Source organism: Helianthus annuus, chromosome 4 (genome assembly GCF_002127325.2).
Source record: "Helianthus annuus cultivar XRQ/B chromosome 4, HanXRQr2.0-SUNRISE, whole genome shotgun sequence".
Taxonomy (NCBI): Eukaryota; Viridiplantae; Streptophyta; class Magnoliopsida; order Asterales; family Asteraceae; genus Helianthus; species Helianthus annuus.
The window spans coordinates 126,654,842-126,672,204 of NC_035436.2; the positions used below are offsets into that span (position 1 = coordinate 126,654,842).

The 17,363-nt window shown below is 40.9% G+C and overlaps 1 protein-coding gene across 2 annotated transcripts; it reads right to left on the minus strand.

Moving 5' to 3' along the window:
- Nucleotides 1-13,120: 13,120 nt before the first annotated feature.
- On the minus strand, nt 13,121-14,221 carry LOC110934585 (cytochrome b5). 2 transcript variants are annotated; one of them, XM_022177529.2, is made up of 4 exons: nt 14,133-14,221; nt 13,930-14,033; nt 13,563-13,629; nt 13,121-13,488 (listed from the first exon to the last, which is right to left on the minus strand). In XM_022177529.2, the coding sequence occupies exons 2-4, from the start codon at nt 14,014-14,016 to the stop codon at nt 13,250-13,252; spliced, it is 393 nt and encodes a 130-aa protein (XP_022033221.1). In that variant the 5' UTR covers nt 14,017-14,033; nt 14,133-14,221; the 3' UTR covers nt 13,121-13,249. The 2 variants fall into 2 exon arrangements, with proteins under 2 accessions (XP_022033221.1, XP_022033222.1); XM_022177530.2 differs by having other exon boundaries at nt 13,930-14,027; nt 14,133-14,158.
- Between the last annotated feature and the right edge of the window lie 3,142 nt (nt 14,222-17,363).

The window sequence follows — 17,363 nt, forward strand, 5'->3', positions numbered from 1 at the left end:
CACAAAATCAGGTCATATTAACCACGAAGTCATGGTTAATTTTGAAAAAAACGTGTAGAGAATGAGTAGAAAGAAGTTGTTTTTGATGAAATCAAGCTGAAATGGTAAGAACTCTTCCTCCTAAGCTCTGGTACCACTTGCAGGATCGGGGATTCGATCAAATGAGTCGTTCAGAAGATTTCTCAATCAATACGAAAAGCGGAATCAGACGTATTGATGTTATATCAGCTAGATTCACACTTAGAATCACTTTAACTTTCAATTGTATTGATTTGATAGTGTTTACAGATCGTTCGACACTTCGGCAGCACTTCGTCTCTGGAATCACAAAGTTACAAATGAAGATCCAAGACCACCTATTTATAGGAATGCCAGACCCCACGAACCATTTCATGCTTTCTGACCAGACCCCATGAACTTGCCAGGTCGCACGAACTGGCCAGGTCACATGAACCTGCCAGGTCGCATGAACTTGGTCACCTCGTGTGAGGTGGCTGGTTCAGGCCTGTTTCCCGATTCTCTCGTACAACGTGTCCTGGTCTATCTATTCTAGTTACATGACTTGATACAAGACATAACATGAAGTCAACAGACATATGCACTAACAAATCTTGTACTTCTATGATCTAAATGCACTTCTTCATCATTTTCTCTTTTTAATCTTAACTTTTAACCGTGAAATCAGCGGATTTGAGGTGTTCTAGGATGATGTCATCATGGAGTTCTTATGAACTTCAAAATTTGGCTTCATTCCACCAAGAACAACTTAGATCTGAAGGATTTCCACATGATTAAACAATGTTTTCGCATAGATCTAAACATTTTCAAAGTTAAAAGGATTGAAAGATACTTTTCCAACTTTCTTTCAACTCTTTTACACTCAGTGCACTCAAAACCGATAGAATCGGAGCTCATTCAGGCCTTCTACTCTTCTCTAGTGATGTATCGGTTTGAGTACCAACGAGATAACCGATTTCGGGTTGAACATAAACACCATCACTAACAGTCAACTGATCGGATTGGGGTGATTCCCGTTCGATCGGATAACCTGGGTCTGATGGAGGTTTTCGTTGTTTAAAACGTTGTCATACTGTCACGATTAAACCACACGACTTTCAACACTTAACAAATTTTCAAGTTGCAAAACAATCAGAACGTGGGACGGATCACCGTCCGATCGGATTGCCAACCGATCGAACCTCAATCCGATCGGATTGCACCAAGACTTCAACACTTAAACTTTTTACAATTTTCAAAGATCATTAGTTTTTAACGGATTGCCATCCGATCGAGTGACAATCCTGCTGTGAGCTTGTTCTCCAAAGAAAGGTCTCGCCGGACGGATCGCCATCCAATCGAACTGCCGTTCGATCGAACGACCTGAAAGGTAGAGATACTTCTCTGTTTTCAAAACGATACAACGAAAGCTTCAAAGCCAATATACACAAACACATCCTTACCAAACGAATATCAATCCGACCGAATGGCCATCCGATCGGATGACCATCCGAATGGATTGACATCCAATCGAATGACCACCCGATCGGATTGCCATTCGATCGGATTACCGTTCGACACTTGGTACTCTTCGCACCGTTTTTCGCGCCGTTCCATCGCTTATGCTATCGTTAACTGTTCAGGCTAATCTCTCAGCACTCCCTTCAATCCAAGAGAGCATTTACTTGTTAAATGCTATCTGTAAGTATACTCGAACCCTTTTTGCTTTACGCACTTTTGGGTGTTACATACGTTACTTATTCAAATCACAATTGACACACAACGCAAACACTATTTATACGCTGACCGTTATTGCATTTTACTTGTTATTCGATGAATACTTGTATGTTATGTTTACACAGTGATTGTTGCCTGACACCTTAGCAATGATAGTACTATAGTTTGGACTCAGTACCTGTTGTGGATAGGGGTTATTAAGGGCTTTACTTCACGTGTCCCAGTGGGGATATGTGTGGCGAATTCTACAACTCGCAGTCACGTCTGTACATATTTCATTGTCGATAACCTACCAGCTTCACTTTGCTACATGTTACATGCTGGTTATGCTTAAACAATTTCGAACTCTATTATAGTATCAAACTTGTATGCTCACCTTTACACTATGTGTATTGACCTCTACTTTAACGTATGTGACAGGTGTTTGAATGCTAAGGATGTTGTGCTCTTGCTTGCTTTCATGTAATCGAGCTTAGGAAAGACTAGAAACAAACGAACAATTTATTTATTTTGAGTTGTCGAAACATGATTTGCCTAGAGATATCTATGTCTGTAATAATTGATTTTACTTGATGGGTTATGGCATGGGACATAATATTAACTATCCGGTAATTTAGTTGTTATGGAATTTCTCTTGGACAATCTGTTTCGCTCAGCGTCGCACCCCGATGTTTCCGTCATCGGTTGGGGTGTGACACATATGGTAATCTTCATTGGTTCGACATTGTCAGATTTTGGTTGCTTATAAGACATTAAGAACTGCCCGTGAAAGTGTATCATTTTCTAGATTTCTTGAAATATCTTTCTCATGACATAGTTTCCATGTATTTTTTACTTAGTCGTCTTAACTTATATTTAGATATGTAGCAGTGTGCAGTTTCTTCCTTGGGGACCTTGCAAAGGTATTCTCTTCATATTTATGTTCTTTTGTTTAGAAAAGTGTGCTTGAGACGCAAGGCAAGCTTCAAAACGCCTCAGGGGTTGAGGCGGTGCCTCGCGTACTTCTGGGTCAAAAATTTTCACATGCGTAAAAATTAACTATCGGGTAATTTAGTTGATTTTAGTTGATGGGTTATGGTATGGAACATAATATTAACTATCCGGTAATTTAGTTGTTATGGAATTTCTCTTGGACAATCTGTTTCGCTCAGTGCCGCACCCCAATGTTTCCGTCATCGGTTGGGGTGTTAAAGATTCGTATTAGAGCCATAACTATAGGGAATTAGGCTAGACTCAACCTAGTCCGGGTCGATCTCTTAGAAACGCCTTAGTCTATAGTCTAAGTACCAACAGACCGACTTGTGCATACCCTATAGGGGTTTTGTACGAGCTTACTTGCTATTCTCGCTCGCACTCGCTGAACACTATCACTACACTATTTTCGAAAATGAACGAGTGACTTGATCGAGACTAGATGTGAAAACCGCAAACTCTCGATCAGATCGCTTGTTTGACCCGCATTTTTACTATAAACAAGAGAATTTGCATTGAATCGGGAGTGAAATCCATACTTCGACGCAAATTTCCATTGCTATCTCATCAAAACAGGAAAGAAGTTGTTAAGTCAGGGGTGAAACCGGAACCTTGATGACTTATTCCGCTTTATTTTGGTTTTACAAAAACTCTCACCAAAGTCTTGACGGATTCCAACGACTTGAAGACACACAGTAACTGGAAGGATGCGTGCCATTCGCTCGAAATTGAGGTGAGAGCACAGTCCCGAAAGCCAAAGTGTGTACCTGAAGTCCTCGTGAATAGTTAAACCGCTTTGGGTAGTCGATGTCTACACACCCAAGGCAATTTATTCTCGATTTCATGTGTTTTCGATTCTGGATCTCGCCGCTGCTGACTCTGATATTTGTCGCTTTAATGGGGATTTTTATGTGTTTATGTGATTTTACCTGTTTATGTGTTTCGTTTTTTGGTGATTTATTCGCTTTTCGCTTCGATCAACACACACGACTCGCACTGCACATCTATCTCAACACGTTAACAAATCGCTTGATGCTCGTTTATGCTATACTGCTCGCTATGCTACTCGTTGTGTACTCGCTAATCGCAATCGCTATTCTCGAACTCATGGACTTTGAATGATAGGTGAAAATCTACGATATATGTAGATGAATACGTGCAAAATATAGTGGACTGCTTGCTTCGGTGCTTACGTGGACTACGTGCTTCTGTGCCTAAGTGCTTCTGTGGATTACGTGCCTATGTGATAATGTGTTGATGTGTTCCTGTGCTTTATATAAAGTAGACTTGGGAGAAATCCATTAGGTTATGCTTAACTTAATCAAAATAGTGTCTGAGTCCTGTCGCGATGTCTGTTGCAGACAATGTCGTCATTTGGATCATTTCACTCCCGCTCTGCTCGACGCAATCATGAAGACAAGCGTATCGCTGCTCTTGTCTCTAAGCAAATGGCGAAAGTCATACCGCAAATTGTTAGCGAGTTGAACGAAAACACTAGCAAGTCTTCGGAAGAGTCCAGGAGTGATTCTCCTAAAGCTACTTTCAGCTTCAAGCAGTTCAAAATCTGCAGACCGAAAGCATTTACCGGCGAAGATGGGCCTACAGCCATTTTTCAATGGTTTGATTCAATCGAAGTTACCCTACGCCAGAACGGCTGTCTGGAAAACCTTCGCACTCTTAACGCCACCGGCGTCTTCCAATCCGAGCTCTAGATTGGTGGACGGTCGAAAGAAACAAGCGCGGAAATGATGCAGCTTATGGGCTGACATGGGATGAGTTGAAGGACATCATGATGCAAGAGTTCTGCCCTCCCCACGAGCGCCAAAAGTTGGAGGACGAGTTCTGGCACATCAAACAAAAGGATGGCGACAACGCTGGTTTAACTGCTCACTTCAAGCAGCTGAGTATAATCTATCCAGGTCAAGTTACTACCCCCGAAATCACCATCAAGAAGTATATCCGTGCTCTACCGGATTGCGTGGCTGATTTCGTCCAAACTGCGAAGATGAAAACTATTGAAGAGACCTTCCTGCTCGCTGCCGAGATCAACGACAAGCGGGTTAAGGCTGGTTACTTTGATAAGGCCTCCAAGAATCTCCACCAAGTTACCGCTGCTCCCACCGCTGAAACCGCCACCGCACCACAATCCTCAAGTTCCTCCCGCCGCATGAGAAAGAACAGCAAATCCAGCAACAAGAACTGTGCGGTAACTACCGCTCCGCACCAAGCAGTACCTGCTCAACAGCAACCCCAACACCGCCAAGTAGCGGCCCCGGTCACTAACGCACCGCTGGCTAAGCGTGCGTATACTGGGCGTCAACCGGCTTGCCCTACCTGTACTTATCACCATCCCGTGGGGATTACTTGCAGATACTGTGTGCACTGTAACATGTACGGCCACTTCACCGCCAACTGTCGTACTGCTCCACATCAAGCTCCAGCTCCAGCTCAAGGTTAAGCTACTTCTCCACAAGCTCTACTTCCTGCTACTCAAGGCCAACAAGCGGCTCCTGCACCCGCGATCCACACTAGAGCTTGCTTTGCGTGTGGTGATCCCAACCACTTCTCAAACATGTGCCCCAATCGAGTGGTGAAGCAAGAGCCACAACAGCAGCAGCCCCAGTAGCAGCCTCTGCAGCAGCAGCAGCAGCAGCAGCAGCCTGCGGACGTGCTTTCAACATCAACGCCCGCTAAACTCAAGCAGACAACAATGTGGTTAATGGTACGTTCCTTGTGAATGGTATATATGCTTCATGTTTATTTGATACTAGAGCCGATAATTGTTTTGTATCGTTTGAATTCGAAAAGCTCTTTAATCGTAAGCGCGCCCATCTCCCCTCGACATTTGATGTTGAAGTTGCCACCAGAAGAATCGTTGCTGTCAATTCTATTCTTCATGATTGTACCCACGAACTCAACAATCATGTTTTCCCTATTGACCTTATTCCGATGCAGCTCAGTAGTTTTGACGTCATAGTAGGCATGGACTTTCTTCGTGAAAACCATGCTGAAGTTGTTTGTTTTAATAAGATGATTCGTTTCTCGCTCGCCAATAGTGATCAATTGTGTGTTTACGGTGAAGTCGCGTCGAAGAAACTCCAACTCATGTCGTGTGTCCAGTCTAGCAAGTATCTCCGCAAGGAATACCAAGCTTTCTTGGCGTACATTGTAGTAGCGGAGAAAAAGGAAGTTAAGGAGATAGACAAGGTGCCTGTGGATCGTGATTTTTCTCTTGTCTTTCCTGATGACTTACCTGGTTTACCTCCGATTCATGATATCGACTTCCGTATCGATCTCATTCCTGGAGCAAATCCTGTTGCTACAGTTCCTTATCGACTTGCTCCGTCTGAAATGCGCGAACTCTCGAGTCAACTCCAGGAATTGCTTGACAAAGGCTTTATTCGCCCTAGCACCTCTCCTTGGGGCGCGCCAGTTCTTTTTGTCAAAAAGAAGGATGGGTCGTTCCGGATGTGCATCAACTACAGGGAATTTAATAAGCTGACTATCAAGAATCGCTATCCCCTGCTTCGAATCGATGATTTGTTCGATCAGTTACAAGGTGCTACGTGTTTCTCGAAGATTGATTTACGCTCAGGCTATCACCAGTTACGCATTCAAGAGGAGGACATACCCAAAACCGCTTTTCGCACCTGATACGGCCACTATGAGTTCGTTGTTATGCCCTTTGGGTTGACCAACGCACCTGCGGTTTTCATGGATCTGATGAATTGCGTGTGTAAACCCTTTCTCAACCGCTTCGTCATCGTGTTCATCGATGATATCCTGATCTATTCCAAGTCGAAAGCCGAACAGGCGCAACATCTACGTTTGGTTCTCGAACTACTCCAGGGGAATCGACTCTATGCCAAGTTCTCCAAGTGTGAATTTTGGCTGGAGGAGGTTCAATTCCTCGGTCACATTATCAATAGTCAAGATATTCACGTCGACCCCGCAAAGATCGAAGCTGTTAAGAGTTGGGTTACACCTAAGAACCCGTCTGAAGTCTGTTCTTTTCTCGGACTAGCGGGCTATTATCACCGATTCATCGATGGATTCTCTAAAATCGTTGTTCCGCTGACTTTTCTCATGCACAAAGACAAGACTTTTGTTTGGGGAACTGAACAAGAGACAGCCTTTCAAACTCTCAAGCATATGCTCTGCAATGCTCCCGTTCTTGCTTTACCCGACGGAAACGATGACTTCGTTGTCTATTGTGATGCCTCGAACCTTGGTCTTGGTTGTGTTCTTATGCAAAGGGACAAGGTTATCGCTTACGCGTCTCGTCAGCTCAAAATCCACGAGAAGTACTATACAACCCCCGACCTCGAGTTAGGCGCAGTTGTTTTTGCGTTGAAAATTTGGCGACACTACCTGTATGGTACAAAGTGTACGGTCTTCACCGACCATAAGAGCCTACAACACATCCTCAGCCAAAAAGAACTGAATATGTGCCAACGCCGATGGGTAGAACTTCTCAATGATTATGATTGTGAGATTCGTCATCATCCTGGCAAAGCAAAAGTCGTTGCCGACGCTCTCAGCAGACGAAGCTATTTGCATAGCGTTCGTAATATCCAAGCCCAACACCATCTTGAAACTCTTATCTGTGACGCTCAGCAAGCTTGTTTTACCGAACGCACTTTGAAGAAGGAAAGGATTCTTAACGATTGCGCCCAGCTAGTGAATAAATCGAATGGGATATTCCATTATCTAGGCCGAATTTGGATCCCCAAGCGCACCAATCTATGAAAAATTCTTCTAGATGAAGCCCACAAATCTCGATATTCTATTCATCCCGGTGCCGATAAAATGTACCAGGACCTTTGCTACAAGTACTGGTGGTTGGGCATGAAGAAAGATATCGCTCTCTATGTTTCAAAGTGCCTGACTTGCTCGAAAGTCAAGGCCGACCACCAAAGACCCTCTGGCTTACTCGTCCAACCCGAAATCCCTATGTGGAAATGGGACAGTATAGCTATGGACTTCATAATGAAACTCCCGCGTACGCCATCAGGCCACGACAACATCTGGGTTGTCGTTGACCGTTTGACTAAATCTGCTCACTTTCTTCCGATACGAGAAGAATTTAAGGCAGAAAAATTAGCCCGAATCTACACCGACGAGTTCATTTGTCGACATGTTATGCCTCGCGACATCATCTCTGACCGCGATGGTCGGTTTACCTCGCGTCTTTGGGAAACATTTCAATCTGCTCTCGGTGCTACTTTTAATCTAAGTACCGCTTTCCATCCCCAAACCGACGGTCAGACTGAAAGAACGATTCGTACCCTTGAAGACATGTTTCGCTCGTGTGTCATAGATTTCGGTGGTAATTGGGACGCGCACTTACCTTTAGTCGAATTCTCGTACAATAACAGTTATCATTCTAGCATCCAAATGACACCATTTGAGGCATGATACGGAAGAAAATGTCGATCGCCTATTTTATGGCACGAGATCGGAGACTCGCAAATAACCGGTCCTGATCTGTTGCAAGAAACAACTGAGAAAATCCTCCAAATTCGAGACAATCTGCTGAAAGCTCGGAGTCGTCAGAAAACTTACGCCGATAGACGCCGCAAGCCCCTTAAATTTGACGTTGGCGATCACGTATTCCTAAAGGTATCAACTTGGAAGGGTGTGGTCAGATTCGGCAATAAAGTAAAGCTCGTGCCTCGATATGTTGGACCCTTTAAGATTCTGGAAAGGATCGGCAAAGTGGCCCACAGACTCGAACTACCGGAGGAACTTAGCAACGTCCACCCGACTTTCCACGTTTCGAACCTCAGAAAGTGTCTGGCTGAGCATGATTTATAAGTGCCACTCGAGGATCTACAAGTGGACGAAACATTACACTTCGTGGAGAAGCCTGTCAAGATCATGGACTGAGAAACCAAGAAGCTCAGGCGCTCACGCATTCCCATTGTGAAGGTTCGCTGGGAAGGCAAACACGGCACAAAGTTCACCTGGGAACTCGAAAGTGACATGAAGGCGAAGTCCCCGCAGTTGTTTGTTACAGCTAAGGCCTAATTTCGGGATGAAATTCCCTAAGTGGGGGAGGCTGTAACACCCCATGTTACGAAAGTCAAAGCACAAGTCAAAGTCAAAGTCAAAGGAAGAAAAGATTGCTAATTGCGATCTCTCACTCCTTGCTTAACTATTGACTTTACTTCATTGACTTGTAATCGAATCTTTATTTTATTTTTATTGACTTTAGTTGTATTATGTGGAGTATCTGTGAATAATCGAGGTTTAATCGCATGTTTAATCGCTAATATGTTTAATCGCTAATCGCATCGCAATCGCATTCGCAACTAGAATTATGCGTTCTGGATATTGTTTTACGTGTATGTGCTATTTATATGTTACTTGTGCACGTTTACTTTATGTTTATGGTGATTAATCGAAATGCTATCGCAACTCTATCGTAATCGCAATCTAATCGCAAACGCTAAACGCAAGTTATTTAGGGTAATTGTATGTTAGATATAGTATTTGTGTGGTTATTATTAATCTATCGCATCGCTCAATCGATACTCGTTTAAACGCATCACAACGTCTAAAACGTGAAACGAAACGTTGAAACGCAACTCGTCAGAGCCACTCGATCGAATGACCTTTCGATCGAATGGACATCCGATCGGATTGCCATCCGATCGAAGTGTCATCCGATGGGCACGCCATCCGACACTTGCTCCCCCTTTCCCTTTTTGGCAACCTATAAATACCCCTTGTCACATCACAAGTGATGTGATAGCTCTCTCTCATTCGACCAGCACGCTCCAGACCTTCTTTCTCTCGATTTCTCTCGATTTCTCGCGATTCTTGTAAGTTTCCAACTCAAATCTTGTACTTCTATGATCTACACGCATTTCTTCATCATTTTCTCTTTTGAATCTTAACTTTTAACCGTGAAATCAGCGGATTTGAGGTGTTCTAGGATGATGTCATCATGGAGTTCTTATGAACTTCAAGATTTAGCTTCATTCCACCAAGAACAACTTAGATCTGAAGGATTTCCACTTGATTAAACAATGTTTTCGCATAGATCTAAACATTTTCAAAGTTAAAAGGATTGAAAGATACTTTTCCAACTTTCTTTCAACTCTTTTACACTCAGTGCACTCAAAACCGATAGAATCGGAGCTCATTCAGACCTTCTACTCTTCTCTAGTGATGTGTCGGTTTGAGATCTTAATCCTACCAACAAGATAACCGATTTTGGGTTGAACATGAACACCGTCACTAACAGTCAACTGATCAGATTGGGGTGATTCCCGTTCGATCGGATAACCTGGGTCTGATGGAGGTTTCCGTTGTTTAAAACGTTGTCATACCGTATCGATTAAACCGCAAAACTTTCAACACTTAACAAATTTTCAAGTTGTAAAACGATCAGAACATGGGACGGATCGCCGTCCGATCGGATTGCCATCCGATCGAACCGCTATCCGATCGGATTGCACCAAGACTTCAACACTTAAACTTTTTACAATTTTCAAAGATCATTAGTTCTGAAGATTTGCCATCCGATCGGTAGACCATTCTATCGAGTGACAATCCTGCTGTGAGCTTGTTCTCCAAAGAAAGGTCTCGCCGGACGGATCGCCATCCGATCAAACTGCCGTTCGATCGAACGACCCGAAAGGTAGAGATACTTCTCTGTTTTCAAAATGCTACAATGAAAACTTCAAAGCCATCATACACAAACACATCCTTACTAAACGAATGTCAATCCGACCGAATGGCCATCCGATTGGATGACCATCCCAACGGATTGACATCCGATCGAATGACCACCCGACCGGATTGCCATCCGATTGGATTACCTTCGACACTTGGTACTCTTCGCACCGTTTATCGCGCCATTCCATCGCTTATGTTATCGTTAACTGTTCAGGCTAATCTCTCAGCGCTCCCTTCAATCCAAGAGATTGTTTACTTGTTAAACGCTATCTGTGAGCATAGTCGAACCCTTTTTGCTTTACGCACTTTTGGGTGTTACATACGTTACTTATTCAAATCACAATAGACACACAACGCAAACACTATTTATACGCTGACCGTTATTGCATGTTACGTGTTATTCGATGAATGCTTGTATGTTATGTTTACACAGTGATTATTGCCTGACACCTTAGCAACGATAATACTATAGTTTGGACTCAGCACCTGTCGTGGACAGTGGTTGTTAAGGGCTTTACTTCACGTGTCCCAGTGGGGATATGTGTTGCGCATTCTACAACTCGCAGTCACGTCTGTGCATATTTCATTGTCGATAACCTACAAGCTTCACTTTGCTACATGTTACATGTTGGTTATGCGTAAACGATTTCGAACTCTATTATAGTATCAAACTTGTATGCTCACCTTTACACTATGTGTATTGACCTCTATTTTAACGTATGTGACAGGTGTTTGAATGCTTAGGATGTTGTGCTCTTGCTTGCTTTCATGGAATCGAGCTTAGGGGAGTCTAGAAACAAACGAACAATTTATTTATTTTGAGTTGTCGGAACATGGTTTGCCTAGAGATATCTATGTCTGTAATAATTGATTTTACTTGATGGGTTATGGTATGGGACATAATATTAACTATCCGGTAATTTAGTTGTTATGGAATTTCTCTTGGACAATCTGTTTCGCTCAGTGTCGCACCCCGATATTTCCGTCATCGGTTGGGGTGTGACACATATGGTAATCTTCATTGGTTCGACATTGTCAGATTTTGGTTGCTTATAAGACATTAGGAGCTGCCCATGAAAGTGTATCCTTTTCTGGATTTCTTGAAATACCTTTCTCATGACATAGTGTCCATGTATTTTTTTACTTAGTCGTCTTAACTTATATTTAGATATGTAGCAGTGTACAGTTTCTTCCTTGGGACCTTGGGATGGTATTCTCTTCATATTTATGTTCTTTTGTTTAGAAAATTGTGCTTGAGACGCGAGGCAAGCTTCAAAACGCCTCAGGGGTTGAGGCGGTGCCTCGCGTACTTCTGGGTCAAAAATTTTCACATGCGTAAAAAATTTACACGGGGTGTGTAAAAGTTTGTTTCAAACCTTTTACGCCACCCGTAAAAACTTTGTTGCAAACCTTTTTTTACAACGGGGGTGTAAAAAGTTTATATCCGTAAAAAGTTCACACGCGACACTGTGCGTAAAAACTTTGTTGCAAACCTTTTACGCCACCCGTAAAAACTGTATATGCTCATATGATTATCGAATGTGAATTCTTTATTTGCCCGACTCACAAATAAATTACGTTCTAAAATCGAATTACCTTTTGCAGTCTTCATTTGCTCGGCATATGTGTGAACAAGTATTCGACACTTGGATTCTTTGAGGTTCGAGGAGCTGGTTTGAGCATGATTCTGAAATTTCTTGTTTGTGATTTTGGTTGAGTTTGTTTGTTAAGATTCTGAAATTTCGTAAATCCGAAATCGGGTCGGGTTGGAGTTTGATACTGATGTTTGTTGATTCTGATGTCTTTCAGGATAAGTTTAAAACCGAGGCGTAAAAAAGTTAAAAACCTGGACGTAAAAAAGTTTAAAACCAGAGAGTAAAAAAGTTTAAAACCGGGGCGTAAAAAAAGTTTAAAACTGGTGCGTAAAAAAAGTTAAAACCGGGGCGTAATAAAAGTTTAAAACCGGTGCGTAAAAAAAGTTTCAAACCGGGGCGTAAAAAATGTTTAAAACTGGGGCATAAAAAAATTTCAAAATTGGGGCGTAAAAAAAGTTCCCGCGCGTAAAGAAAGTTTTAAACCGGCGCGTAAAAAAAGTTTTAAACCAGGGCGTAAAAAAGTTTAAAATCGGGGTGTAAAAAAATTAAAATCGGGACGTAAAAAAATTTTAAAATCGGGGCGTAAAAAAGGTTTAAAACCGGGGCGTAAAAAATTATCTGAGACTTTACTGCATGTTTATAAATTTTTTTATAAAAAAACAATCTCATTAATTAAATTAACAACCAATAATGATACCAATCATTGCAGGCCATAGTAAAAAGGCCAATTTGCCCTTATCCCACTAAAAACAAAAAACCCATTAATTAAAGCACAATGATTACACTACTTTATTCTCTAATCTCATACATTAAAACATTTTTGATCAATGACTTATGTTGGTACAGTTCTAACAACTCAAGGTGATTCTCATTTTACCCAATCCCTAGTTTAATAATGTGTATATAGGGTAGGGTTTAAGCGAGAAACACCTTTAGTGCAAGAACCAATGTGAATACAACAAAATAAACCCACTACACCATCAAAAACCTAACCCCCCATCCAAAAAAAAAAAAAAAGAAAAAAGAAAAAACTAACCCCTCTAGCTAAATGCTAAAAGCTAAATTCTAATTTACCAAATTACGTGTATATAGTCAAGTGTCAAAAATGAAAACACAAATCAAATAAAAAGAAAGAAAGAAAGAAGGGAATCAAGCATTTCTTCAACTCTTCAATTACAATGCACATAAATTACAAATAAAAAGTACGTTAAATCAAGCACACATTTTTATTAAGTAAACAACATAAAATCTAGCATTTCTCTTTATTGTAGGACTGTGAAAGTCAAGCCCAGTACCAAGAATGGCACAAGAAACTTTAGTATCTTGACCATGAGTTCTTGAGTCGGGTCTAAACTAGAGATCTTATTAGTTGTAGATACATTGTGTCGGCGTCTTGATGGAAGAGTTGATTCATCGATCTTACCGATACAAAATTTCTGCATCATTTCTCTAGTTTCATCTTTATGTCCAGCCTCCTCAAAATCACTCGTCGCATCTTTATCTGCAATAATAAAAGTTTAGCCCAAATTGTGATTTTGAATCGTCGATCAAGTTGGAGTCATGGACAAAACGTACTAGTTGCTGCTATCATAGCTTCAGCACCTCCGGGGTGTTCGAGCAAAAACATGCTTACATCATAAACCTGATACACTTTATGTACTTAATGCATATGTTTATTCACTCTTCGTTTTTTACAATAAGCAGTTTGGAACTAACAGTTTCAAACTTCTTATTTTATTATTACATAGATAAGCAGTTTCCCTAAGCACACTTGTGAATCTGGTTAGTTAGGGATGAGTTCATTACAAAACAAATTTAAAATAGAGAAATGCAAAAACCATATAAGCATTTATACGTAGTGCTTTAAAGGTATAGTGGGAGAGAGAAACATATTGGTATCTCGTTAAACAGCGTTTGAACCTCAAATAGGGAAACAACTAACCTTTCCGGAAACGATCAACCATATATCATCGTATTCGTTGTGCTTTGATACCTCGTCAAACCGGTAAGTTTTCTGTTCTGAAGCCATTAATTATATATCTGCTTCTGCATACAAAAAACCAGATTAAATGTTATGTAATAACAAATCAAAAAAATATTGATCAAACAAGATATAGTAGAACTATCAGATATGAATCTACTTACCGATGATGGAGGGACGAAGGAAGTTAGATTACAATGTCATGAAGGAGTTTGGCTATTTATACCGAAACATATTGGAGAAGACGGGGACCTCTCCCTAACCCAAATAACATTGAAATTATTTCACAATTTCAAAATTTATGTAGTTATTTTTGTCTTTATTATTAGCATATTTATTGATATATTGATAAATAGTTGGTTTAATGCATGGTATAAACAAGCCGATTCGCTCGTAAACTACTTGAAATTTACTTGCTAAATGTTTGATTCGGGTCAAGCTTAAACGAGTTAGAGTTTGTGAGCCTGTATTTGAGCTCACTACTTTGACCTTGACATATATCAATCTTAGAGTCATTATTTTTTTTTTTATAAATGTTGTAAATTTTAGAGAAAAATGCCCGGATAATCCCTGTGGTTTCGTCTTTTTTCACCTATAGTCCCCAACTTTCTAAAACTACCTAAATAGTCCCCAAGTTTTCATTTTTTGTTCCCGGATAGTCCCTGGGTCTAACTTCAGTTACTTTTCTCTGTTAAAATGATGTGAAATGACAAAAATGCCCTTTTCTTAAAAGGCCAAACCACAGGGACTATCTGGGCATCTTATTCATTTTTATTTATAAAACCCCACCACCACACTTCATCTTCAACCTCCACCCACCATCACCCTCCTCCACCCTCCACCATCAACCCGAGCCGGAACCGAACCGAGTTGCACCAAGACCTAAACTGAACCGAATCACCAGTCGAGCCGGAGTCACCACCACTGCAACGAATCGAACAAAAATGACTAAAATGAAACTGACCGGAGACTGAACCGAGTAAACTCAAAACTAAAACCTGAACCAAGACTAACCTGCACCGGAATCACTTGTCAGAAACTGAACCGAGACTCGAACTGGAACCGAACATTGAATCTGATCCGAGTAGAAACTGAACCTAGTATCAAACCGAGACACGAGCCGAGACTCCAAACCTGGACCGACGAGACCCTGAGTTGAACTAGATGAAACCAAAACTTGAAGCCCGTATGAACCAAAGCCGCCGCGAGCGGCGCTGCTGTTGCCGGAACGCCACCACCGTCTACCATCGTCGTCTCCATCGACCACCACTATCGACACCACCTGTAAATCACGTAAGGAACCAGAAAAGGGGTGGATCCAAAAGGATCTAATGAAAAACGAGATGAAGAAGATGACGAGTTCAGATGTTACCGGAGTGAACCTGTTGAAACGCGGCTGCCGGAGCTGAAAGTGTCATCCCCGCAGCTCGAATCGGAAAACCGACGCTGGAAAAGGTCTCGGGAGGTGCGGTTTAAGGGGGGTACACCCTGGTTCCACCATGAAAAACGGCCGGAAAACCCTGGTTCCACCGTGAGTCGCCGGACTTTCGCCGGAATTGGAGAGGGAGAGAGAGAGGGTGATGGTGGAGGGTGGAGGAGGGTGATGGTGGGTGGAGGTTGAAGATGAAGTGTGGTGGTGGGGTTTTATAAATAAAAAGAGAAAAATGCCCGGATAGTCCCTGTGGTTTGGCCTTTTAAGAAAAGGGTATTTTTGTCATTTCACATCATTTTAACAGAGAAAAGTAACTGAAGTTAGACCCAGGGACTATCCGGGAACAAAAAATGAAAACTTGGGGACTATTCAGGTAGTTTTAGAAAGTTGGGGACTATAGGTGAAAAAAGGCGAAACCACAGGGACTATCCGGGCATTTTTCTCTAAATTTTATTTAATATATTCAAGGGTTAGGATATAATAGAAAGTTTATTTGGCTAAGAAGGCTAAGAAGTAATCTTGGTCATCCATTTATTTAATCAAGGGCTAAGATTAAATAAGGAAAATTGAAGGAAGAAAAGAGGCGCGTGAGTTTGTTTAGAGGCATTCTAGTCAATCCAAGTCAATAGTTTATCTCTCCTCCAATTCCCCCTCATTTTTTAAACATTAATAATTCTTTCATACGACATTATTTTTTTATAAAAATTGCTATATTTTCGAAAATTTTGTTATAAAACCCAGTTGCGTAAAACGCAATGGAAAAAACCCAGTTGCGTAAAACGCAATGGAAAAAAACCTAAAAATGACATTTTTCTAAAACGTAATGCACAAAAAACACAAAGAAATGTCTTATTTGTAAAACGCAATACCAAGAAAACACAAAGAAATGTCTTATTTGTAAAACACAATAGACTAAAAACACAAAAGAAAGTGTACTTTCTAAAACGCAATTGACTGAAAACACATAAAAATGTGTTTTACCTAAAACGCAATGCATCAAAAACACAAAGAAATGCCAAATGTCTTATTTCTAAAACGCAATGGCCAGAAAACACTTAAAAATGTCATTTTTCTAAAACGCAATGGACTGAAAAAGCATAAAAATGTGTTTTGCCTAAAACGCAATAACTAAAAACACTTCAAAAATGTGTTTATCTAAAACGCAATAGCCAAAAAACACATAAAAATGTCTTATTTCTAAAATGCAGTGGCCTAAAAACACAAAAGAAAGTGTATTTTCTAAAACGCAATGAACTGAAAACAAATAAAAATGTGTTTACCTAAAACGCAATGAACTAAAAACACTTCAAAAATGTGTTTTTTTCTAAAACGCAATGGCTAGAAAACACATAAAACTCTCTTATTTCTAAAACGCAATGAACACAAGCTGACCTGTCTGTGAATTTGTCTGAACCAGAGAGTAGCAAAACAAAAACTGTCTACGAATTACTGTCTTCGAAATGAGGCAATTTTTGGAAAATTAAAATTTCTAATTCATTTTTATTAAAGCAATTTAATCAAAAAAAATCTTGATTAAATTGCTTAAATAAAAATTTTCATTGAATTTTCTGGCAGCTCAACCCCAGCCAGGGGCCTTGCCCCTTGGACACAGCCAGGGGCTACCGCCCCTTGGACCCTGCTACCAGGGGCGCTGCCCCCGGATCCCCGCCAAGATCGTAAAATGCAATAACTCAATTCAAAAACACAGATCGTAAAAATGCAATTCAAAAAATCTTACATAGATCAAAGCCGATTTCTTCACCGATTGACGAAATTTGAATGTTAGAAACACTTATCAGCGATCGAATCGAACGAATCGAGTGAAATCACAGGGAAAAAACGAGATTTTATATGAAATTCAACTGGGTTTCTTCAAAAAAGCTGAAGAACACGTTGATAAGGTGTTTGAATCATTGATTGGTGACGCAAATCGCACTATAATGTAGTGATTATTAAGATAGAA

Coding starts and splice junctions, on each gene's coding strand:
- LOC110934585 (XM_022177529.2), bottom strand. CDS start 14,016: ATGGCTTCAGAACAGAAAACTTACCGGTTTGACGAGGTATCAAAGCAC. Junction 13,630..13,929: donor GGTTGATCGTTTCCGGAAAG/GTTAGTTGTTTC, acceptor AAAGTGTATCAG/GTTTATGATGTAAGCATGTT. Junction 13,489..13,562: donor AGCTATGATAGCAGCAACTA/GTACGTTTTGTC, acceptor TTATTATTGCAG/ATAAAGATGCGACGAGTGAT.